Source organism: Onychostruthus taczanowskii, unplaced genomic scaffold (genome assembly GCF_017590055.1).
Source record: "Onychostruthus taczanowskii isolate IOZ18803 unplaced genomic scaffold, ASM1759005v1 scaffold84, whole genome shotgun sequence".
NCBI classification, from domain to species: Eukaryota; Metazoa; Chordata; class Aves; order Passeriformes; family Passeridae; genus Onychostruthus; species Onychostruthus taczanowskii.
In genome coordinates, this window is record NW_024506332.1 from 3165895 (window position 1) to 3190146 (window position 24252).

The 24252-nt window shown below is 64.3% G+C and overlaps 5 protein-coding genes across 9 annotated transcripts in view; 2 read left to right on the forward strand and 3 right to left on the reverse strand.

Annotated features, from left to right (window-relative positions):
* LOC121346684 overlaps positions 1-2361 on the forward strand; it is a 13729-nt gene extending 11368 nt beyond the window's left edge. The window contains 4 exon segments of the mRNA XM_041424700.1: positions 1-237; positions 795-926; positions 1867-2044; positions 2047-2361. Coding sequence (XP_041280634.1) covers positions 4-237; positions 795-926; positions 1867-2044; positions 2047-2117 — 615 coding nt within the window. The 5' untranslated portion in view covers positions 1-3 and the 3' untranslated portion in view covers positions 2118-2361.
* A 1173-nt stretch (positions 2362-3534) lies between these two features.
* On the reverse strand, positions 3535-5377 carry CUNH2orf68 (chromosome unknown C2orf68 homolog). The gene is made up of 3 exons (XM_041424747.1): positions 5160-5377; positions 4842-5058; positions 3535-3880 (listed from the first exon to the last, which is right to left on the reverse strand). Exons 1-3 carry the CDS (start codon positions 5267-5269, stop codon positions 3569-3571), a joined length of 639 nt encoding a protein of 212 aa, XP_041280681.1. The 5' UTR covers positions 5270-5377; the 3' UTR covers positions 3535-3568.
* Positions 5378-5631: 254 nt separating this feature from the next.
* On the forward strand, positions 5632-11827 carry USP39 (ubiquitin specific peptidase 39). The gene is made up of 11 exons (XM_041424749.1): positions 5632-5918; positions 6006-6100; positions 7128-7264; positions 7887-8039; positions 8654-8879; positions 9264-9341; positions 9416-9483; positions 10094-10425; positions 11139-11274; positions 11356-11442; positions 11555-11827. Exons 1-11 carry the CDS (start codon positions 5632-5634, stop codon positions 11600-11602), a joined length of 1647 nt encoding a protein of 548 aa, XP_041280683.1. The 3' UTR covers positions 11603-11827.
* Positions 11828-11944: 117 nt separating this feature from the next.
* SFTPB (surfactant protein B) lies at positions 11945-15549 on the reverse strand. 3 transcript variants are annotated; one of them, XM_041424689.1, is made up of 8 exons: positions 15186-15549; positions 14560-14684; positions 14080-14148; positions 13532-13537; positions 13293-13391; positions 12580-12945; positions 12107-12211; positions 11945-12026 (listed from the first exon to the last, which is right to left on the reverse strand). In XM_041424689.1, the coding sequence occupies exons 1-8, from the start codon at positions 15232-15234 to the stop codon at positions 11991-11993; spliced, it is 855 nt and encodes a 284-aa protein (XP_041280623.1). In that variant the 5' UTR covers positions 15235-15549; the 3' UTR covers positions 11945-11990. The 3 variants fall into 3 exon arrangements, with proteins under 3 accessions (XP_041280623.1, XP_041280622.1, XP_041280624.1); XM_041424688.1 differs by having other exon boundaries at positions 13532-13648; XM_041424690.1 differs by lacking the exon at positions 13532-13537.
* Positions 15550-17619: 2070 nt separating this feature from the next.
* On the reverse strand, positions 17620-24246 carry MXD1 (MAX dimerization protein 1). Of its 3 annotated transcripts, none has more exons than XM_041424696.1 (6): positions 24145-24246; positions 23965-24061; positions 21268-21297; positions 20141-20255; positions 19178-19337; positions 17620-19096 (listed from the first exon to the last, which is right to left on the reverse strand). In XM_041424696.1, exons 1-6 carry the CDS (start codon positions 24242-24244, stop codon positions 18912-18914), a joined length of 687 nt encoding a protein of 228 aa, XP_041280630.1. In that variant the 5' UTR covers positions 24245-24246; the 3' UTR covers positions 17620-18911. The 3 variants fall into 3 exon arrangements, with proteins under 3 accessions (XP_041280630.1, XP_041280629.1, XP_041280628.1); XM_041424695.1 differs by having other exon boundaries at positions 17620-19099; XM_041424694.1 differs by having other exon boundaries at positions 17620-19337.
* Positions 24247-24252: the final 6 nt, after the last annotated feature.

Sequence of the window (24252 nt, forward strand, 5' to 3'; positions counted from 1 at the left end):
GACATGGGGACAGGGGTCCGGCAGCAGGGCAGGGGGCACTGGGGGGTCCTGAGGAGCCCTGTCCTGGTGTGGCCGGGGTGTCCCGGACCGTGGCCACTCCAGGGTGGCGGGGGGCGGTCCCGGTCCCTCCCGGCGGGGGCGGCCGCTGGGGCCCGAGGCGGGACGGGTACAGGAACGGGCGCACCGGTACCGGCAGCGGCACCGGCAGCGACCCCGGCCCGCGGTACCGGGACCATGGTGAGTCCCGGCCGCCGCTGGCGCCGCTTTCGCTTTCGCTTTGCGAGGGGCAGAGCGGGCTCGGAGCCACGGGAGCCGCCGGGCTCGGGACCCCCGGTGCCGGTGCCGGTGCCGGTGCCGGTGCCGGTGCCGGTCCGTCCCCCGGGCTCTCCCTGCCGAAGGGAGGGACGCGGTCCCGGGGGTGGCGGGAGGTGGCCCGAGCGGCACTTTCCGTGTCCCCGAGTGTCCCCGAGTGTCGCTGCGTGTCCCGCGGTCCCGGTGTCCCCGTGCGCGCTCTGGCCCCGCCGTGCTCGTGTCCCCCCCGGTCCCCATCGCGGTCCCCGCCGTGTCCTCGTCCCCACGGTTTCCTGTCCCCGTGCTCCGTGTGTGCCCCCCTCGCGGTGCCATTGTCCCTGCCGTGCCCGTGTCCCCACGGTCAGGCTTTGTCCCCAGGGTGGTCCCCGCTGTCCCCATGTCCCCGCCCGGCCGGTCCCCGTGGTTTTGTGTCCCCACATTCCCCGGTGCCACCTCCCCCCCGTGTCCCCACGGTGTCCCCACGTTGTCCCCCGTGTCCCCAGGCGGGGCTGGCGCGGTGCCAGCGCGAGGCCGAGGAGGTGGCGGAGCTGATGCGACAGAACGTGGCCAAGGCGCTGGAGCGGGAGGGACACCTGGAGCAGCTGCAGAGCCGCGCCCAGGACCTGCGACAGGCGGTGCGACACGGGGACACGGGGGGTGGCACTGCGGGGACACCTGGAGCAGAGCCGGGCGGGGCCTGGGGACACACATGGATGGGGTGACACTAAAGGGACACACATGGCCTGGGGATGGGGTGTGGCACTAAAGGGACACAGGGCCAGGGGATGGGGTGTGGCACTAAAGGGACACAGGGCCAGGGGATGGGGTGTGGCACTAAAGGGACACAGGGCCCGGGGAGGGTGTGGCACTAAAGGGACACAGGGCCCGGGGATGGGGTGTGACACTAAAGGGACACACGGAGTGACACAGGGGACACAGGGACCGCAGGGAGGGGGAGTGGGGCTTTATGGGGACACGTAAACCTGGGGACACAGAGCCCAGGGGACACCGCAGGGGTGTAAAGGGAGGACCTGCTACAGGACAGACAGCTGGGGTGACAGTTCAGGGACATTGAGCCCTGGGGGGGGACATGGAGAGCCCCAGGAGGGACAAATTACTGGGACATAGAGCCTTGGGGTGACCCAGAGTGCTGGGGGACACTGCGGGGACACCCAGGGCTGGGGACACTGTGGGGACACACAGGGGCTGGGGACACTGTTGGGACACAGAGGGCTGGGGACACAGAGGGGACACCCAGGGCTGGGGACACCCGGGAGCTGGGGACACTGTGGGGACACCATGGGGACACCCAGCCTGGGGAGGAGAGGCTCTGGGGGGGTGTCTGTCTGGGGGCTGGGGACACCCAGGGCTGGGGACACTGTGGGGACACAGAGGGGACACCCAGGAGCTGGGGACACTGTGGGGACACCCAGGGCTGGGGACACTGTGGGGACACCGTGGGGACACCCAGCCTGGGGAGGAGAGGCTCTGGGGGGGTGTCTGTCTGTCCCCAGGTGTGTCCCCAGCCCCTGTGCAGCCCGTGGCACTGTCCCCTGTCCCCTCCTGTCCCCGCAGAGCGAGGCCTTCACCCGCACCACGCGCGCGGTGACGCGGCGCCAGCGCAGGGGACACCGCCGGTGGCAGCTGGTGGCCCTCGGCCTCGGCCTCCTCCTCCTCTTCATCCTGGGGCTGGCTCTGGCGCTGGCCCTGGCACGCTCGTCCCCCGGGACTGTCACCAGCACTGTCCCCACCCCGCGGGGGGCACCGAGCACCCCCCCAGCACTGCAGGGAGCCCGCGAGGACAGAGGGACCACGGTGACAAATAAGTGACAAATAAACACCAGGGCTCTTGGGGACACCCTGCAAGGACAACAACCAACAGTGGGACGGTCCTCGAGGAGACCCCACGAGGAACAAACTCCAAAATCTGCTCTGAAGGGACCCCACAATAAAAACCCCCTGGGGGGAAACACCAGCAGCAGCAGCAGGAGCTCTCTGGGGACACCCTGAACCCCAAACCAGCAGGATGGACTGGGGGGAGACCCTGCAAGAAATAAACACCAGGATCTGGTCTGGGGAGATAAACACCAGGATCTGGTTTGGGATGACCCTACAATAAATAAATAAACACCAGGATCTGGTTTGGGGAGATCCTGCAATAAATAAATAAACACCAGGATCTGGTTTGGGGAGATCCTGCAATAAATAAATAAACACCAGGATCTGGTTTGGGGAGATCCTGCAATAAATAAATAAACACCAGGATCTGGTTTGGGGAGATCCTACAATAAATAAACACCAGGATCTGGTTTGGGGAGATCCTACAATAAATAAACACCAGGATCTGGTTTGGGGAGAGCCTACAAGAACTGAGAATCCAGAATCTGACATGGAGATACCCCACAATAACAAACCAACAGGATGGACTCTTGGGTGGACCCTACAATAAACAAACACCAGGATCAGTTTTGGGAAGACCCTATAATCAATAAACACCAGGATCTGTTTTGAGGGGATCCTAAAACAAATAAACACCAAGAGCTGTTTGGGAAGACCCCACCAGAACAGAGCAGTGGTACCAGCCCTGGGAGATCCCACAATCCCAAAGCAACGGGATGATTTCCAGGAAGATCTTACAATGACAAGCGTGCCAGACCCTCCAGGGAGACCCCACAATTAATAAAAATAAAATGCAGAGCAGTACTTTAAAATAAAATAAAAACCAGAGCACTGGGGTGATCTCCAGGGTGACCCCACAATAAATAAAAATAAAATGCAGAGCAGTACTTTAAAATAAAATAAAAACCAGAGCACTGGGGGGATCCCCAGGCTGACCCCACAATTAATAATAATAAAAAACAGAGCAGTATTTTAAAATAAAATAAAACCCAGGGCACTGGGGGGATCCCCAGGCTGACCCCACAACAACAAAAGGCCCTGAAATAATAAATAAACCCCAGAGGCCACCCTGGGGACACCCCACAACAACACAGGGACCCTGGGGCCACCCTGGGCACGCCTGGCCTTGGCCACAGGTGCCACCAACCTGGGCTGGGGGCAGGAGGGGGACACAGAGGGGACCTGAGGAGGGGGTGGGCACTCCAGAGAGGGGACATGGTGACACCTGGGGACCCAGGAGCTGCGTCCCTCCCCCTGCCGTGCCTCAGTTTCCCCGAGCAGTGAGAGACACCAGAGCCTCGCAGCACCTTTATTGACCCCGGGGGGGGGGATGGCGGCGGTGGCAGGGGGGTGGCCGTGTCCGGGGGCGGTGGCGGTGTCACCCGGTGCCCCGGCGCTTGCTGAGCTCGTCCTGCACGCGCTGGCACAGCGCCCGGCGCAGCGGCGGCTCCAGCGGGCTCCGGGCGCACACCCGGCGTGTCACCTCCTCGGCGCTGTCCCCCTGCGACAGCCGTGTCACCCGCCCTGCCCGCCGCGGCTCCGGGGAGCCCACCCGGGGGGAGCCCACCACCCCAGGAGCCCACCCAGGGGAGTCCACTGCCCCAGGAGCCCACCCAGGGGAGCCCACTGCCCCAGGAGCGCACCCAGGGGGGAGCCCACTGCCCCAGGAGCGCACCCAGGGGGGAGCCCACTGCCCCAGGAGCGCACCCAGGGGGGAGCCCACTGCCCCAGGAGCGCACCCAGGGGGGAGCCCACTGCCCCAGGAGCGCACCCAGGGGGGAGCCCACTGCCCCAGGAGCGCACCCAGGGGGGAGCCCACTGCCCCAGGAGCGCACCCAGGGGGGAGCCCACTGCCCCAGGAGCGCACCCAGGGGGGAGCCCACTGCCCCAGGAGCGCACCCAGGGGGGAGCCCACTGCCCCAGGAGCGCACCCAGGGGGGAGCCCACTGCCCCAGGAGCGCACCCAGGGGGGAGCCCACTGCCCCAGGAGCGCACCCAGGGGGGAGCCCACTGCCCCAGGAGCGCACCCAGGGGGGAGCCCACTGCCCCAGGAGCGCACCCAGGGGGGAGCCCACTGCCCCAGGAGCGCACCCAGGGGGGAGCCCACTGCCCCAGGAGCGCACCCAGGGGGGAGCCCACTGCCCCAGGAGCGCACCCAGGGGGGAGCCCACTGCCCCAGGAGCGCACCCAGGGGGGAGCCCACTGCCCCAGGAGCGCACCCAGGGGGGAGCCCACTGCCCCAGGAGCGCACCCAGGGGGGAGCCCACTGCCCCAGGAGCGCACCCAGGGGGGAGCCCACTGCCCCAGGAGCGCACCCAGGGGGGAGCCCACTGCCCCAGGAGCGCACCCAGGGGGGAGCCCACTGCCCCAGGAGCGCACCCAGGGGGGAGCCCACTGCCCCAGGAGCGCACCCAGGGGGGAGCCCACTGCCCCAGGAGCGCACCCAGGGGGGAGCCCACTGCCCCAGGAGCGCACCCAGGGGGGAGCCCACTGCCCCAGGAGCGCACCCAGGGGGGAGCCCACTGCCCCAGGAGCGCACCCAGGGGGGAGCCCACTGCCCCAGGAGCGCACCCAGGGGGGAGCCCACTGCCCCAGGAGCCCACCCAGGGGGCACCCCACTGTCCCCGGGGTGCCCCCACTGCCCCACGGACCTTCTCCATGTCACCCCCACTGTCCCCAGGGACCCCCCCAGGGCACTCTCCCTGTCCTCCCCTGCTGATCCCCCCGGTTCCCCCCCGTTCCCGCTCACCGCCGCCCCGGTGCGGTCGGTACACCTGCTGGTCGGGCCGCCGGGGCCGCGCCGGGCCCGGGATCAGCCGCGTCCGCGCTCGGCCCCGCGCCTGCCGCACCGCGCGGTCGTACGCGTCCCTGGGCACGGGGAAAACAGCGGCGTTACGGGGTGAGGGGAGCACCGGGGCCAAACCGGCCCGGGGAGGAGGGTCCCGGCGGGGCCGGGCCCGTGCCGGTACCTGGCGAGCTGGTTGCGGCGGATGTGCCGCACGAAGCCGTGGCTCATGTCCAGCCGTCCCCCCGGCCGGCAGCGCCAGCCGGGAGCCGCCGTTGTGGCCGCCGCCTCCATCCCGGTACCGGCGGCCGCGGTCGGTACCGGGGGCGCGGCGCCTTTAAGAGCCCCGGTGCCGCCGCGCGCCGGCAGGGAGCGCCGCAGCGCGCAGGCGCGGTAGCACCTTTTCACTCAGCGGCGGCCGCGCATGCGCACAGTAACGCAGACCGATTTGCCCCTCGCGTGGCGCATGCGCAGATCGCCCGAACCGGCGCCATGTCGAGCCGCGGGAGGCGGGACCGCGACCCCCGGGAGCCCCGGGAGCCCCGCGGGGCCTCCGCCGCCCGCGCCTCCTCCCGCAGCCGCCGCGACGCCGATGGCGAGCAAGGTGTGGGGACAAGGGGTGTGAGGGGACACGGAGTGTCTGGGGGAACTCTAAAATGACACTGGGGTGTCTGGGGGGGTTCTGGGACCGGGGGGTCACCAGCGTCACTGCTCCTGGGGTCCTGAGCTCGGCTCTGGGCAGGGTTTGGAGGCACTGGGAGCAGCTGGGGCTCAGCCCCGGGGAGCTGTCACAGGGGGGGGGGGCTGGATGGGATCATCCTCGTGTTTTTGGGGTCCTTGTGCCCCCCTTTTCACACCCTCCCTCCCCCGCAGTGCGCTACGGGCGCTTCGACCCCGAGGACCAGCGCAGCCGGCACTGCCCCTACCTGGACACCATCAACAAGTGGGTGACGGGGCTGCTTCGGGGTGCCCCTGTCCCTGGGGGTCCCCCCCGCTGCCCCCCAGCCCCGTGACACCGCTCTCCCCCCAGGAGTGTCCTGGACTTTGACTTTGAGAAGCTCTGCTCCATCTCCCTGTCCCACATCAACGTCTACGCCTGCCTGGTCTGCGGGAAGTACTTCCAGGGTGAGACCCCCCCTGGACAGGCTAGAGTGATGGGGGACACCACTGGGAACAGCCAAGAGCAAGGGGGGACAGCCAGAAGTGATGGGGGACTCTCAGGAGACAGCCAGGACAGATGGGGGTCACCCAGGGGACAGGCAGGAGTGATGGGGGACAGCCAGGGGACAAGCAGGAGTGATGGGGGACACCACTGGGAACAGCCAAGAGCAAGGGGGGACAGCCAGAAGTGATGGGGGACTCTCAGGAGACAGCCAGGACAGATGGGGTTCACCCAAGGGACAGGCAGGAGTGATGGGGGACAGCCAGGGGACAGGCAGGAGTGATGGGGGACAGCCAGGGGGCAAGCAGGAGTGATGGTGGACACTGGGAACAGCCAAGAGCAAGGGGGGACAGCCAGAAGTGATGGGGGACTCTCAGGGGACAGCCAGGATAGATGGGGGTCACCCAGGGGACAAGCAGGAGTGATGGGGGACAGCCAGGGGGCAAGCAGGAGTGATGGTGGACACTGGGAACAGCCAAGAGCAAGGGGGGACAGCCAGAAGTGATGGGGGACACCCAGGGGACAGCCAGGACAATGGGGGACCCTGCTGGGGACAGCCAGGACTGATGGGGGACACCGCTGGGGACACCCCAGTGCTGCTGTGGGGGACACCTGGGGGTCGGGATGGTGTTGCTGGGGACACCCAGCGACAGGGATGGGGCACAAAGTATCTGGGGTGTTGCTGGGGACACCCAGGGCTCTGGGGACATGCAGGGACAGGGGACACTCAGGGACAGGGCACAAGGGGTCTGTGGTGTTGCTGGGGACACCCAGGGCTCTGGGGACATGCAGGGACAGGGGACAGCCAGGGACAGGCTGCTGCCAAGGGGCACAAAGAGGATGCCTGGGGAGGGCCACCATGGGGACACCAGGGACAGGGTGGCTGCTGGGGCAGCTCAGGGACCCTCCAGCGGGCACGGGGACCCTCCGTGTGCCCCCTGCCTCTGGCACGGTGCTCGGTGCCACCCCTGGTGCCCGTGTCCCCCACAGGCCGCGGGCTGAAGTCGCACGCCTACATCCACAGCGTGCAGCTGAGCCACCACGTGTTCCTCAACCTGCACACGCTCAAGTTCTACTGCCTGCCCGACAACTACGAGATCATCGACTCCTCCCTCGAGGACATCACGGTGCTGGGGCTGGGGGGGGCTGCCCACACCTCAGGGGCTTGGGATGGGGTCTGTCCCAGATCTGAGGGGGTTCAGATGGGGTCTGTCCACACCTCAGGGGTTTGGGATGGGGTCTGCCCCAAATCTGAAGGGTTTGGGTGGGGATCTGCCCCAGATCTGAGGGGTTTGGGATGGGGTCTGTCACACCTGAGGGGTTTGGGATGGAGTCTGTCCACACCTCAGGGGTTTGGGATGGGGTCTGTCCCAAATCTGAGGGGTTTGGGTGGGGATCACCACCAGATCTGAGGGGTTTGGGATGGGGTCTGTCCCAGATCTGAGTGGTTTGGGACGGGGTCTGTCCCAGATCTGAGGGGTTTGGGTGGGGATCTGCCCCAGATCTGAGGGGTTTGGGGCGGGGTCTGTCCCAGATCTGAGGGGTTTGGGTGGGGATCACCACCAGATCTGAGGGGTTTGGGATATCGGGTCTGTCCCAGATCTGAGGGGTTTGGGATATCGGGTCTGGCCCAGATCTGAGGGGTTTGGGTGGGGATCACCACCAGATCTGAGGGGTTCAGGTTGGAGTCCCCAGCTCTGGGGGGTTCAGGTTGGGGTCCCCAGCTCTGAGGGCTCTCTCCCCCCACAGTACGTGCTGAAGCCCACCTTCACAGCCCAGCACATCGCCCACCTGGACAAACAGGCCAAGCTGTCCCGGGCCTACGATGGCACCACGTACCTGCCTGGCATCGTGGGGCTCAACAACATCAAGGCCAACGACTATGCCAACGCTGTGCTGCAGGTGACACCAGGGTGGGGGCTTCCTTCTGGGGTGAAACCCCCCCAAAACAGCACTGTGGGTCTGACAGGGAGGAATCACACCTTTCCTCTCATAGGCTGTGCATTGTGAGGGGGTTCAGGCTTCATTCTGGGCTGAGACCCTCCCCAAATCCTGCTCTGGGGGTCTTGGGGACGAGTCCCACCTCTTTTCCACAGCATATGTACGTGAGGGATCATTTTGGGCTGAATCTCCTCTGAAATCCTCCTAAAATCCCACTCCTGAGGGTGGATCCCACCTTCCATTCTGCAGGCATTACACCTGTGGGGTGCAGCTGGCCTTTTAGGGTGAAAGCCCCCCATAACCATCCCCAAACCCCTCTGTGGGGCCAGCAGGGATCATCCCCACCTCTGGATCCTTTCCCTTTCATACTGCTTGAGATTCCCTGCCCACAGCAGTGCAGGGTCTGCCCCAAACTCCTCTGTGGGGCCAGCAGGGATCGTTCCCACCTCTGGATCCTTTCCAGCTCAGACTCTTCTGGGATTCCTGACCCACAGCAGTGCAGGGTCTGCCCCAAAGCCCCCCAGATCCCCCACCATGGGGGTCTCGGGGCTGAATCCCCCCTGCTCTGTCCCCAGGCCCTCTCCAACGTGCCTCCCCTGAGGAATTACTTCCTGGAGGAGGAGAACTACCGGCACATCCAGCGCCCGCCCGGGGACATCATGTTCCTGCTGGTGCAGCGCTTCGGGGAGCTCATGAGGAAGCTCTGGAACCCCAGGAACTTCAAGGCACACGTGTCCCCCCACGAGATGCTGCAGGCAGTGGTGCTGTGCAGCAAGAAGAACTTCCAGATCACCAAGCAGGGTGGGTTTTGGGGGTGCAGGGTTGGGGGGCAAAGCTGGGTTTGAGGGGAAGAGCTGGGCTTGGGAGGCTCTGGGTTTGGGGGTGCAGGGCTGGGTTTGGGGGGCAGTGCTGGGTTTGAGGGGAAAAGCTGGATCTTGGGGCCTTTGGATTTGGGGGTGCAGGGCTGGGTTGGGGAGGCAGGGTTGAGTATGGGGGCTTTGGATTTGGGGGTGCAGGGCTGGGTCTGTGGGCTGTGGATTCAGGGGTGCAGGGCTGGGTTGGGGGTGCAGGGCTGGGTCTGGGGGCTGTGGATTCAGGGTGCAGGGTCTGGGGGTGCAGGGTCTGGGGTCTCTGCATGCAGGGGCAGAGCAGGATGCAGGCTCAGCTCCAGCTCTGCCGTTGCAGGGGATGGGGTGGAGTTCCTGTCCTGGTTCCTGAACGCGCTGCACGCCGCGCTGGGCGGCACCAAGAGGAAGAAGAAGAGTGAGTGAGGGGAGGTTCTGGGGGGGCCTTTGTGTGCTGCTGTCCACCCACTGAGCCCCACTTTGTCCCCCCAGCCATCGTCACCGACGTGTTCCAGGGCTCCATGCGCATCTTCACCAAGAAACTGCCACACCCTGACCTGGTGGGACTTGGTGGGGGAATGGGGGGTGTTGGGGTGCAGTGGGGGGTGTCAGGGTATGGGGGGCAGTGATGGGTGTTGGGGTGCAGTGTGGGGTACCGGAGTCCAACGGGATTTTGGCAGGGGGAGTTGGGGAATTGGGGGAGTTGGGGTGCAGTGGGAATGGCAGGGTCAGAAAAAGGGGTGTTGGGGTTACATGGGGGTGTTGGGGTTCTGACAGGGGATTGGGTCAAATGAGGAGTGTGATGGGGTTAAATGAGGGATGGGGGTGTGTGGTGGGGGGCCTTTGGGTACAACACAGGGGTGTTAGGGTCTAGTGGGGGCAGCAGGGTCGTATGGGGTGGTGTTAGGGTCAGTGGGGTGATTGATCCAGTGGGGTGATGGATCCAGTGGGGGGTGTTGGGTCCAATGTGGGATGTTGGATCCATTGGCGGGTGCTGGGTCCAATGGGGAGTGTTGGGTCTGGTTGGGGTGTGATGGATCCAGCAGGGCTGCTGTGTCCAGTGGGAATGTGGGGTCCAGCAGGGCTGGTGTGTGCCCCACGGGGCTGGTGTGTGCCCCACGGGGCTGACGTGCCCCACGGGGCTGCCGTGTGCCCCACGGGTGCCCGCAGCCCGCGGAGGAGAAGGCGCAGCTGCTGCAGAACAGCGAGTACCAGGAGCGCATGGTGGAGTCCACCTTCCTGTACCTGACCCTGGACCTGCCCACGGCGCCGCTCTACAAGGACGAGAAGGAGCAGCTCATCATCCCCCAGGTGCCCCTGTTCAGCATCCTGGCCAAGTTCAACGGCAGCACCGAGAAGGAGTACAAGACCTACAAGGAGAACTTCCTGAAGCGCTTCCAGCTCACACGCCTGCCCCCCTACCTCATCTTCTGCATCAAGCGCTTCACCAAGAACAACTTCTTCGTGGAGAAGAACCCCACCATCGTCAACTTCCCCATCACGTGAGCCTGGGACACCCAGGGCTGTGGGGACAAGCAGGGACAGGGTGGCTGCTGGGGGAGCTCAGGGACCCCCCAGCAGGCACAGCCCCCCTGTATGTGCCCGGGGAATCCTTTCTGTGCCCCCTGCTTTGGGGAGCTGGGAGCTTGTGGAGAGGGTTAAAAGCATCTAAGAGGAGATTGGGGGTATCTGGGGAAGGGTTGAAGGCATCTGGACGGGGTGTAAATGTCTGAGACGTCTAGAGGGGCTTTGGAAGCACCTGAGCCAGGGGAGTAGAAGTGTCCAGGGTTTGAAGGTGTCTAGGGTGGTATGTGGGCATCTGGGTGGGCTTTGAGTGGTTTTTAGGCATCAAAAAGGGATTTGAAAGCACCTGGGGATGTCGTGGAGTTCGTGACACCTGGGATGGGGATGTAGATACGTGAGGGAGTGTGGTGGGCAGCTGGGGGGATTGCAGTGTCCAGGAGGGGCAGGAGCCCCGTGGGGCTGTCTGAGGGTGCTGTGGGTGGGCAGCTGGGGGGATTGCAGCACCCAGGAGGGACAGGAGCCCCGTGGGGCTGTCTGAGGGTGCTGTGGGTGGGCAGCTGGGGGGGATTGCAGCACCCAGGAGGGGCAGGAGCCCCGTGGGGCTGTCTGAGGGTGGGCAGCTGGGGGGATTGCAGCACCCAGGAGGGACAGGAGCCCCGTGGGGCTGTCTGAGGGTGCTGTGGGCTCCCAGGAACGTGGACCTGCGGGAGTACCTGTCGGAGGAGGTGCAGGCCGCGCACTCCCACACCACCTACGACCTCATCGCCAACATCGTGCACGACGGGAAGCCCTCGGAGGGCTCCTACCGCATCCACGTCCTGCACCACGTGAGTGTCCCCTCCCCGGGGGGCTCGGGGGGACCACGGGGACCCCCCTGAGTCACCCTGACCCCTCCCGGGTCCTGGCAGGGCACAGGGAAGTGGTACGAGCTGCAGGACCTGCAGGTGACCGACATCCTGCCCCAGATGATCACCCTGTCCGAGGCCTACATCCAGGTGAGGGGGGACAGGGGGTACCCCCAGGATGTCCTGTGACACCCCCTGAATTTCCCCTGACACCCCCAAACATCTCCTGTGCCCCCCCCAACCGCCTCCTGCTCTCCTGCAGATCTGGAAGCGACGCGAGGAGGATGAGACGAACCAACAAGGCGCCTGAGAGCCTTGGGGACACCCAGAAAACCCCCTGGGGACACCCCCAGCTCCCCCTCGGGGGTATCCCCACCCCCCTAGGGGTGCCCTTAGACCCCTTTAGGAGCAGCCCAAGCTCCCCCGTGGTCACCCAGAGACTCGCAGGGACACCTGATGCCCACCTGGGGACACCCTCAGTCCCCCTGCAGGTGTGTGTGTCCCAGTAAATGCCACCTGATATTTTTGTAGCTCATTTTCACCTCTTTTCTTTGGGTTTTGCGGGTTTGTGGTTTCTGCTGCTTCCCTCCCAGCACCCCGTGAGCCCCCAGCCCCCACTGAGCCCCAAAACCCCCAAAGGCTGAGGCAGAGCTGCATCCAAGCTTTATTGGGGAAAGCTGGGGGGTCCTGGTGCCCCCCTACAGCCAGACGTGCTCCCGGCAGTGCTGCAGGGCCTGCAAGGGGCCCAGGGGTCAGCTGGGGTGCAGGGGGTGACAGCCCCCCTGTCCCCCGTGTCCCCTGTGTCCCCACTCACCTGGCAGCGCCGCGCGGCCTCCGGGCCCGAGCACCAGAAGATGGGGCCCAGGGCACAGGGGCCCAGGGACAGGGACAGCGCAGGGACAGCGGCACCTTTGGGGTCCTGGGGGGGGACACAGGCATGAGGGGCTCCCCCAAGGGTGGGGGCACCCCCAGGACCCCCCCAAGCCCCCTCCCCAGGCTGTGGCTCTGGCACTGGAGGGAGGGTGGCACTGACTGGGGATCTCACTGACAGGACTGTGACAGCCCATGATGTGTCCCCAAGGACTGTGACACCCAGGATGTGTCCCTTTGGGGCTGCACCAACATTTGTGTCCCTGGCGTGGCTCCCGGGGACCTCGACGCTCAGTGGTGTGTCCTCGGGGCTGTGACACTCCTGGACGTGTCCCCTCATTGTTGTGTGACCCTGGCGTGCCCTGTCACCCTCTGGGGACCATCCCCCCGGCCGTCCTCTCCGTGTCCCCCCCTCACCTCCTCCCTGACACAGTCCGCCAGCCGCACCACGATGGTCTCCAGCAGCCAGGGCGGTGGCAGCGTCCCCGCGTGCTCGCTGTCCCCGCTGTCCCCGCTGTCCCCGCTGCGGCAGGCGAGGAGCAGGCGGCAGAGCAGGCGCGGCCCCAGGCGGCCCAGCAGCCGCTCGAGCGCCAGGGCCGCGTAGCGCTCGGCCAGGCACTGGCACGCCCCGGCCACCGGCAGCGGCAGCGCCCGGCACAGCCCGGCCACCGCCGCGGCCACCGAGCCCACGGGGACAGCGGCCTCGGCCCGCGCCACCAGCGAGCGGCACAGCCAGCACAGCGGCAGCGGCAGCGGCAGCGCCTGCGGGGACAGCCCGGAGCCCTGCGGGGGACAGGGGACACTGCAGCCAGGGCAGGGACACTGCAGCCAGAGGGGACACTGCAGTGGTGCTGGGGACACTGCAGCGGTGCTGGGGACACTGCAGCAGAGAGGGGACACTGCAGGGCAGAGGGGACACTGTAGTGGTGCTGGGGACGCTGCAGCAGAGAGGGGACACTGCAGTGGAGAGGGGACACTGCACCTGCTGCTGGCACACTGCGACCAGTGCTGGGACACTGCTGGCAGTGCGGGGACACTGCAGGGGCAGAGGGGACACTGCAGCTGTGCTGGGGACTCTGTGTGGCTGTGTCCCCCTGCCACCCACCCCGGCTGTCCCCGTGTCCCCGTACCTGCAGGTGGCTGCCGGGCACCTCCAGGTCGGGCAGGGCCAGCGCGGCGCCGGGCTCTGCAGGACACAGCTGCAGCTTGGCACAGACCTCGTGGGGCTTCTGCGGGCCAGCACAGCGTGACACAGCTGTCCCCAAGCCCCCGGGGTGCCCCTGCATGCCCTGCTGTGCCCGCTGTCCCCCATGTCCCTGGGGGCCGCAGTGTCCCCAAGGCCCCTCCCGTGTGCCCCACTGCCACTCACGAGGTGCTGGAGGTCCCGGAGGAGTTGATGGACAAGCCACTTTACCAGCTGCTGGCACGGGATCTCCACCAAAGGGAGATGTGGGCACACCAACCCCACCACGTGCTCCAGCACCTCCTGCACCAGGGCACCGACAGTGACAGTGACAGTGACACCCACAGTGACACCCACAGTGACAGCCACCACTGCCATACTCACCACCACCACACCCCAGCCACACCTGTCACCACTGGTGCCCGTGGGCACCTGTGGCCATGGCACACACGATGGCATCTGCCCTGTCCCCTCACCACAGTGGCACCCACTGGCACCTGCCACCACCTCACCCGCCGTCCCAGCACCCGCAGTGACACAGCACCATGGTGGCATCTGTGACCTGGCACCCTCAGCAGCAGCCACCACCTCCTCAGCGACAGTGGCACTCCCAGTGGCACCTCCCTGTGCCCAGTGGCACTTGCTGGCATCCACCGTGATACCCAGTGGCACCTGTGCCTGTGGCCCCCACGGTGACACCCCCAGTGCCACCTGTCCCCCACCCCCAGTGTCACCTCCACGGCGGTTTGGTTGGAGATTTGGCGGAGGAAGTCCACAAAGTGCTGGCACATGGCACAGGTGTCCTGCAGGAGAGGACAGGGGGACATGGGGACACAGGGGTCTGGGACATTGGGGAATGGCCACAGAGGAGGACAGGGACGTGGGGAGCATGAGGAGGTGGGACATGGGGACGTGGGGGAATGGGGACATGGGGGACATGAGGACATGGGGGAAGTGGGACATGGGGGAATGGGGACATGGGGATGTGGGGGCGTGGGGGACATGAGGACATGAGGACATGGGGGAATGGGGACATGAGGACAGGGGGGAATGGGGACATGGGGACCAAGGGGGACGCGTCTGGACTTGGTGTGGCACCACGGTGGGAGTGCTGGGACCCCTGTGGGGTTCTGGGGGCACACAGGGGGCACAGGGACGGAGGGAAGGGTGGAGGGACATTAGAGGGGTGATGGGGACACGGAGGGGTCTCTCACCACTTCGGGGGGTCCCTGGGTGAGGTGGGGGCAGCGCCCCAGGGCCCCGCAGCGCAGCGCCGTCACCCAGTCCTGGCACCAGGCAGAGGGGGGCACCCCACAGCCCCCCCCCGGCGCCCCCAGACCTGTGGCCACTGTCAGCACCCGGCCAGGGGCACCTGGCAATCCAGGACCCCCCCAGGACACCCCCCTGGAGTCACCCCCCCCTCCCCCAAAACCAGCCCTCTTGGGGACACCAGGGATTGGGGGACCCCCTCAATGCACCCCCCCCAACACCCCATCCCGGGGGGCCCTGGCACCGTGACCCCCCCTAACCACACAGCACCCCCAAACCCCACTCCTGCCCTCACGGGGGGACCCGGGTGGAAGAGACCCCCCCAGGGACACCCCCGTACCCCAAGACGGGTCCCAGACCCCCCCCAAGGGCCCCCTTCCCCCCTTGTCAGAAGTCTGTGCACGGGGTCCTTGAGGGGGACACCCAGATTTGGGGACACCCAGGTTTGGGGACACCTGGCTTTGGGGACACCCAGGTTTGGGGACAGCCAGCTCTGGGGACAGCCAGCTTTGGGGGTGCCCGGCTCTGGGGGTGCTCCGGGCTGCCCCAGGTGTGGGGGGCACGGCCCTACCTGGGGTGGTCCCGAGCAGGGCGAGGAGCAGCGGCAGCGCCAGGGCCATGGCGGGGACAGGAGGGGACAGCGCTGGCACGGCCGAGCCCGCGGCCTCTTAAACCCCGCAGGGCAGGCGGGATGTGGCACCGCGCCAGCTCACGGGGACAGGTGTGCCACAGCCGCGGGGACGCTGCGGACCTGCCACCCCCGCCCTGCCACTCTGCTGCTGGCCCCACGCCCGTGTCCCCACTCCAGGGCCCCATGTCCCCAGCAGGGACCCCTGGCAATGTCCCCGTGTCCCCATTGCTGTCCCTGGGTTCCCTGTTGGGGTCCCCTGTTCCCACACCCCCTTGTCCCCCTACACTCCCCCCCATGTCCCCAAATGCCCTCATGTCCCCCCTGGCACGTCACCATCCCCCTCCCCTCTGCCGTGTCCCCACGTTCCCGTGTCCCCTTTGTGCCACCACCTTTGTCCCACACCCCAATATCCCCCCGTGTCCCTCCTGTCACCCTCCAACCCCCCCAGCTTCCCTTCATGTCTCCCTGTGTCCCCCCAAAATCCCCAATGTCCCCATGGCTCCAAACCCTTGTTCGCGTGTCCCCAATGTCCCCCGTGCCCCCCATGTACCCCTGTCCCCCGTGTCCCCCACGTCCTTCATGTCCCTTCTGTCCCCCATGTCCATCATGTCCTCCAAGTCCCCCCTGTCCCCCAAAGTCCCCAATCCACCCTGTCCTGCCCATCCCCCAGCCTTGTGCCACCCCTGACTGTGCCCCTGTCCCCTCCCCGCTGTCCCTTCCCGGCAGGTCCCTCCCCGGCCACCACCGTGACCCCACTTGTCACTCGAGAGCCCTCGGGGCAGGTGTGGCCCCACGGGCGGGGCACCTGCCCCAGGTGAGGCACCGCGATGGCTCCCAGGTGGCCCCGTGTCCCTCTGTCCCCCCCCGTGCCACCCTCCCACCCTGTCCTTGTCCCCACCCCGGTGCCACCCCCGTCCTTCTGCCACCTCCGCCCTCAGCGTCCCCTCCCCTCCCGCAGCAATCGCGGCTCTTTCGTAACGAAATAATTTATTTCCTAACAATCAAACAAGACAGAAATATCCATGGACACAGCAAAGATCTCCTAAAACACGGAATTCCTTAAAAAAAAAAAAAAACAAAAAACAAACAAAACAAAAAACAAAAACAGGAAAAAAAAAGTAAAAAAAAAAAGGAAAAAAAAAGGAAAAAAAAAAAAAAAACACCATTCTATTGGCTTGACACAGGGTTCAGCTCTGCAGTGGGAAATTTGGATATTTCCAGCTGTGCCCACTCCCAGCTGCCCAGGGGAGCCAGGCTGGGCTGGAGCCACTGCTTGGGAAGCAAAAAAGAACTGAAAAACAACCAAAAAAAAGGACTGGAAAAGCACAAAAAAGAGGTGTCCCCAAAAACAACGAAGGAAAGCTTGAGTGGAGAACGGCTCCGCTGGAGAAATGAAGGATGAAAAGAACATTTTGGTGCTTCCCGGGAGCTGCTGCTTGGGGATCTGCCTCCCAAAAGGAAAAAGAAAGGAAAAACAGCCCCAAAATTGGGTGGGTTTGGTTGCCACCCGTCCGTGCCCCCATCCCACTCCCCCCATCCCTGGGTTTTTTGTTTTTTTTTTTGTCACAACCTATAAAAAAGTCCTTCCTGCAGCTTGTTTCATAGGAATGCTGGTGGATCAGTGAATTCCAGGAAAAGGCTGGCACCACCTCTGGGCACCCGGGGGTTCCGGGTTAGTGCAGAATTTTGGGGTTCCCGGAGCACAGCCCGACAGTGCAAAGGGCTGGGAAGGGGCAGGCTGGGCCAGGAGCAGGGGAAAAAAGGGGGAAAAAAAGGCATTGGAGACTCAGAAAGGCACAAACCTGCCAAAAGCCCTCGTTTGTGCTGAGGCCAAACCTTCAGAATGTCCAAAAGCAACTAAAAATCAACGTTTTGTACCTCTGGAAGGGCCTGCCCAGGGCTGGGATTCCCCAGGTGAAGGCAAAAGCCACCTGAGCCTCGGCCCCCAGGGGCTGGTATTCCTCTTTTTCTCTGTGTTTTCCATCTTTTTGCCTTTTTTTCCCTCTTTTTGGCGGTGCAGGGGGTTGAGCTCAGGTGCCCAGGGTCTGTGACAATGCCAGAGGGTGGAAAGTTCCAGCAGCTTTAAAGGAAAATTCCTTGTGGTTTGGGTTTGGTTTTTTTTTTTTTTTTTTCTCTTATGAGCCAGCACATGGAAAACAAGAGCCAAAACCTGGGGGATTTGGGCAATTTGTGGGGCCTGTGGGTGGATTCCCACGTCCCCATGTGAGCCAGGAATGGGACTGGGGTGGCAAAAAGGAAAGGGGGAAAATGAGAAAGGGGGAAAGGGGTACAGAAAAGGAGAAAAGAAGGGAAGGAGGAGAAGGAAAAAAGGGAAAAAAGAAAAGAGGAAAGGGGTAAAGAGGAAATGAAAAGGCAAAAAAAAAAAAAAAGGGGGGGGGTAAGAAAAAAGGAAGGGAAAGGACAAAGGAAAGGAAAAAGCACTGGAGTCTCCTGCTGCTCATCCATCCCCTCGCACTCCACGGAGCATCTGAAGCCTTTCAGCACCTGCATTTCCTGAGAGGCACCGGCAGAGGCTCGGGCTCCATCCCAGCCCGGGAGGGCTCCAGCCCTGGGAGGGCTCCATCCCAAACCGGGAGGGATCCATCCCACCCCGGAAGGGCTCCATCCCAACCTGGGAGGGCTCCAGCCCAGCCCGGGCTCCATCCCAAACCGGGAGGGCTCCAGCCCAGCCCGGGAGGGCTCCATCCCAGCCCCGGGAAGGACCCATCCCAGCCCGGGAGGGCTCCATCCCAGCCCGGGAGGGATCCAGCCCCGGGAGGGATCCATCCCAGCCCCGGGAGGGATCCATCCCAGCCCCGGGAGGGCTCCCCAGACTTCTCAGCAGGGTCTGGAAAAGCCCTGGACCAGCCTGAGGGGAAAAGGAAGGTGCTGGAAGCAGAGCTCTGCACACAGAGCCAACATTCCCAGAGCATCTCCAAGAGCAGGAAGGGGTGGGAATGATCCCTCCAGCGCACTGGGAAAGGAATCCACACCACGGCTGGGAAGCCCCTGCCCTCCCTGTGGTGGCTTCTGGAACCTTCCACGAGCCTGGAGCAATCCCGGGCGGATGGAGCCGGGGAATCCCGCGGGGTTATTGCTGAGCAGAGGCATCACCTTTGTGCTGAAGGGGTGGAGAGAGGCCCTGGGCTCCCTCCGAGGTAGAAAAAAGTCCCCGAGAGTGCGGGAAGGGAATTGCAGGAGCCTGCAAGGCCGTGCCACATTCCAGGAGGGGCACCTCGACCCCAGGGGTGGGCACGGCCCCGAGCCTGCCCCCAGGCAGGAATGCTCCGGGACCGCGGCGGGGCTGGCACGGCGTCCCTGAAGATTTAGAGTCGGGGGAAGGAGCCCCGACTGAGGCCGATCCCTGCGCCCGAAAGGCTCCGCGGATGGAAACCCCACAAAGCACCGGCTCCTCCTCGGGTCCGCTCCCAAAAAACCTCCTGAGCGTCGGGAGCGTCGGGAGATGGGCAACACCGGGCAGAGAGCCCGGGGAAGGCTCCTGAGGTCGCTGTCGCTGCCAGAACATTCCCGGGCGGAGCAGAGAGGCCGGAGGTGCAAACGGAGCCCCGGGAGCAGCCGGGCCGGGGGGGTTCCGTGCAGGGAATGCTGGCGGGGTCGCTGTGCTGGCTAACGGGACGCCGAGGGCACGGAGCCGGGAAGAGCTCCCTAAATCCCGGCGGGAAGCTTGCGGCTGCCGGGCAGCCTGGCCCTGGCGCCGCCGGAGCTGGAGTAGCCCTCGTCGCTGCCCAGGCTCTGCAGGCTGCCGCGCTCGTCCGAGTCGCTGGGGCTGCTGCTGCTCCAGTCCAGCTCGGCCGGGAGGTCGTCCGTGCTCTCCACGTCCACGTCCATCTCTTCTGCCGGGGGAACGGGAAGGGTTGGGGCTCCGGCGGGGCCGGGCCTCCCCGCGGCCGCGCCCCGGCGCCGGCTCTCACCTTGGTCCGAGTCGGAGCGCTCGGAGGAGAGGCTGGAGCCGATGCTGTCGATCCTGACCCGCTCCATGCCCAGCTTCTCCAGCTGCCGCTGCAGGTGCCGCTGCTCCCGCTGCAGCTGCTCGATCTGGTGCAGGGCCCGGCGCTCCTGGTCCTCCAGCTTCTGCGGGAACACGGCGCCCTGAGCCCGGGGTTCCCTTGGAGCCACCTGGGATTCCCTCGGAACCACCCGGGATTCCCATGGAACCACCCGGGACAGGGCACCCTGAGCCCAGGGTTCCCTTGGAGCCACCTGGGATTCCCTCGGAACCACCTGGGATTCCCTCGGAACCACCTGGGATTCCCTTGGACCCACCCGGGATTCCCTTGGGGCCACCCTGGACAGGGCACCCTGAGCCCAGGGTTCCCTTGGAACCAACCTGGGATTACCTCGGAGCCACCTGGGATTCCCTTGGGGCCACCTGGGATTCCCTTGGAACCACCTGGGATTCCCTTAGGGCCACCCGGGACATGGCACCCTGAGCCTGGGATTCCCTTGGAGCCACCTGGCATTACCAGCAGCCTGAGCATGGGATTCCCTCAGAACCACCTGGGATTTGGGATTCCCTCAGAACTACCCAGGATTTCCTTGGGGCCACCCGGGACAGGGCACCCTGAGCCCGGGATTCCCTCAGAACCACTCAGGATTCCCTCAGAACCACCTGGCATTCCCTGCCCAATCCACCCTGGCTCCCAAGGGGCTCCCACCTTCAGCACGTTCAGGATGTGGAGCCGTAGGGATTCCAACCCTCCCAGTCATCCCAGCCCAATTCAGAACTCCCCCAGTCACCCCAGCCCCATCCCAGCGCTCCCCCCATCATCCCATCACCATCCCAGTGCCCTCCCAGTTACCCCAGCCCACGGGGCCCGTCCAGGGACGCTGCTCCCAGCTCCCAGCCCGGTGCCCGGTGCCGGTTTTGGGCTCACCTGGATGTGGAGGCGGGCCCTGGTGAGGAGGCTGAGCGTGGTGTGCCGCCCGGCCGCCGCCCCCAGCGGCACCAGCCCCTTCAGCCTCTCCAGGCACAGCCGGAGCTGGGCACGCCTGCAACGGGAGCACACACAGCTGGGACGGCTTCCCCGGGGGCATTCCCAGCCCGCCGCTGGGGGAAAATGGGGTCCCGGGAGCTAAACCCCACCAGGAGCCTCCCCAGCCTCCAGGGGCTTCCAGAAACTGGGAGAGAACTGCAGCCAGGCCAGAGGATGCCTTGGGAAAAGCTGCTGGATGAACCCTGCTGGCAGCCCGGGACACGAGATGCCAACGAGCTCGTGATTCTGGGTGAGAATGTCCACTTTTGGTCGTTCTCTTCCATCTCAGGAGGGCTGCGTGGTTCCTGCTGAGAGCTGAAGCTGCCCAGGCTAACAACACCCAGCTGCAAATCCCTTGGGAGTGCTTCCTTTCCTTATTTTTAGTAGGAACAGGGTGGTTTTGGACACAAAACCCCCAGATGCCTGCAGGAGCACTGGCTGTTCTCCAGGAATCCTCCCTCTTCCTGTAACATCTGCGTTTTCTCTGCTTTAACAGGTTAATGCAGGAGGGGAACTCCAGCTCCTCGAGGAAATCCCTTTTCCTGCTGAAAAGAGCAGGCTGCTCCCAGCACATCCCAGTTTCCCTGTGTCCATTCCCAAGCCCAACACGTAGGTCAGGTCCTTGGGAAGGGGTTGTGACAGCCACCCCTGAACCACCTGATCCCGGGCAGCTCCAAAGGGATTTTGCAACGACCTGCTGGTCTTGTTTGGGATATGCTGGGAGGGAACAGGGATTTCCTCACCTAAAGGGCCTCGGGATGACACCACGGCCAAAAAAAGTGGGATTTACTCAGGGTAAATCCCAAACTCTAGCTGGCTCAAAGATGAGCCTGTGAAAGATAATTTTCCTGAATAAGCAGGGCTGTGGAGGTGGATGCCATTCCCAACAGCGAGGACAGGGAATGCTTTAATTCCTGGTGTCCTTTATATCCCCTTCCTTCCCTCCCAAGCCATCTCAGGATGGTGGAACACCCCTGGAAAAGCAATAATTCCCCCTAGCCCAGCTCCTGACAACCCCTGGCACTCACCTGTTCTTTTCCATCTCATTGTGTGTCGACCTGGAAAAGAAGGAAGAAGTTATTAATTCCTCTGGCTGGTGAGGGATTAGAAGTTGGGATTAACACGTGGGAATTAGCAAAGGCTCCCTGGAAAAGCTGCAGACCCGGGGGGCTTCCAGAGCTCCCCACCCAGGGATGGTGAGTGGCAATAAAAGGCTCAGGAAAACCATGAAATGGGATTTAAACCCGACTTTTGGAGCTGGGGTTGGGATCAACAGCTCATCCCTGTCCCTCAATCCAGGAACATAAATTGGAAAAAGCCTTCCCTGTGTCCAACAGCACAGAGCAGCTCTGGAGGAGACCCCAAACACATGAAAGCCACAAGAAATCCCCCTGAAGCTCCCAACTTCCACAGAGCTGGGAAAAGGTGGAAAACACAAGCTAGGACTGGCTTTCCCTCCACTGAAATCCAGGAGGAAGCCACGGGAGGCCACAATCCCAGGAATGAGCTGCTTCCCTGCCCACTGCCTTCCCAGCACCTCCAGAGGCCTCGAGAAGCTCCCCCAGTTTGGGGAAAAATGAAAACATAAACTGGGAATAACCCAGAGGCTGGGAAATGAAAATACATAAAGATGAAAACATAAACTAGGAATAACCCAGAGGTGAGGATGTCTGCTGGGATGGCCCCATGGGACCTGGGAGTGCTGGAAAAACAAGGGATGTCACCAAGGGGACAGCCAGGGATGTCACCAAAGGGAAAATGAGGGATGTCACCAAAGGGACAGCCAGGGATGTCACTGAAAGGAAAGCCAGGGATGTCACCACCACAGCAGTGGCAGATTCTCTCCAAGGTCTCCTTCCCTTTCCAGCCTTTCCTGATGGATCACCCTGCTCCAGTCCAGGGATGTCACCACCACAGCAGGTGGTCTCCTTCCCTTTCCAGCCTTTCCTGATGGATCACCCTGCTCCAGTTGCTTTTGGGCCACATCTCCCAGGTCCCCAGAAACGTCCCATCCCAGCAGAGACCCTCCCACTCCAGGGGGATCATCCTGGCACACTGCAAGGGCTCAGCTCCTGGGCAGTGTCTCCTTTCTCCCTGGATGAATCTGCACGTTTCCCACCCAGCCCTTTACCAAGGGGCTGCAGCTTTGTGAGTTTTTTCCTTGATTCTAAATTATCCAAACACTTCCTGAGCACTGGTACAGACAGGGGTGAAGCTCCCATCACCTCCACAGCCCTTAATTACAAATCCATCCTCTTTTCTGCCTGGATCCTTCCTGGAATGGCTGTTTTCTCTTCTGCACTTGCATTCACCATCACCAACATTTAGAGGGGAAAAAATTGGATTTGAATTTTGGATAAAACAAACAGGGACAGAGGGGATGGCAGCTTCCTCCCGGGGCAGGTGGAGCTCCCACATCCTCTCCATGCCCACGGAGCTGCTGATCTGGATTCCCAGCACCCTGAACCTCAGCTGACCACCAGCTCTCCCTTCGGAATCTGCTTTTTTATTCCTGAAAACCCCAAAAGATTGCGCCCAAAGCAAACCAAACACTCCCAGGAAAGGAAACCCAGAGCGTGTCCGGGCAGGACAAACCCTCGGAGCCCGTGGGATTCTGCCCCCCGAGGGGCTCCCGACCCCGAAAGGGCCCGGGGGGATCACAAACCCAGCCCCGGGGCACCGGGGAATCACAAACCCGGCCCCGGGGCACCGGGGAATCACGAACCCAGCCCGGGGCACCGGGGAATCATAAACCCGGCCCCGGGGAATCACAAACCCAGCCCCGGGGCCCCGGGGAATCACAAACCCAGCCCCGGGGCACCGGGGAATCACAAACCCGGCCCCGGGGAATCACGAACCTGGCCCCGGGGCACCCGGGAATCACGAACCCGGCCCCGGGGCACCGGGGAATCACGAACCCGGCCCCGGCAGCTGCCAAAGGTCGGGCGGTGGCGTCGCGCAGACGGGAGCGCTCCCGAGCAGGAAAAGGGTGACAGATGTGCTGCCACCAGCACCCGGCTCCTCCCTGGCACCCGGGGACGGGTGGGGATGGAGCTGCTGCCCCTCACAGCGCCCCGGAGGTGGCCCTTGCTGAAAGAGCTGAGGATCCCGGCGGGGCGAGGGGGTTCAGGGTGGAATGGAGGCTCCAGGTGGGGTTTGGTGCTGGGATTCAGCGTGGAGAAAAACTGGTTCAGGATTTAAAAGAGTCAGGAGCAAGGGGGGGAAGGAGCACGGAGGGACAGGGGAGGCTCTGGGTGGGTTTGGGGTGATGCAGGTGACAGGAGGGTCCCCTGGCAGGGCTGGGACACAGGACCTCTCCGGGCCGGTCACCCAGGGACAGAAAGGTGCCACCCACGGTGTCACACCCGCTGACAGGTGGACTTTGGTGACAGCAGAGCCCCACCCAGTGCTGTCACACACCCAGTGACAACAGCAGCTCCCTGAGCCGGGTCACCCGGTGGCAGCAGGGTCCCCCAATCTTGTCACACACCCAGTGACAGCAGGAGCTCCCTGAGCCAGGTCACCCGATGGCAGCAGGGTCCCCAGTGCTGTCACACACCCAGTGACAGGAGGAGCTCCCTGGGCTGCGTCACCGGGTGGCAGCAGGGTCCCCAGTGCTGTCACACACCCAGGGACAGCAGGAGCTCCCTGAGCCGGGTCACCCGGTGGCAGCAGGGTCCCCAGCGCTGTCACACACCCAGGGACAGCAGCAGCTCCGCCGTCACCTGCCGCCGCCGCCGCTCCTCCGGGCCTTGGCGCGGCGCCGCGGGGCCTCGCCGTCCTTCCCGCCGGGCCACAGCGAGGCGTAACCGTGCTCGGCTTCTGCGGAGACACAACGGCGGGCGCGGGTCACCGCGGGGCCCGGCCGGGGGCACCGGCGGCACCGCGGGGGGCGCGGGGGGTACCTCGCTCCCGCCGCTCCAGGAACTCGGCGGCCTCCAGCAGCATCTGGATGCCGAGGCGGGGGGGGGCGGCCATGGCGGGGCCGGGACCGGGGGCGGCCATGGCGGGGC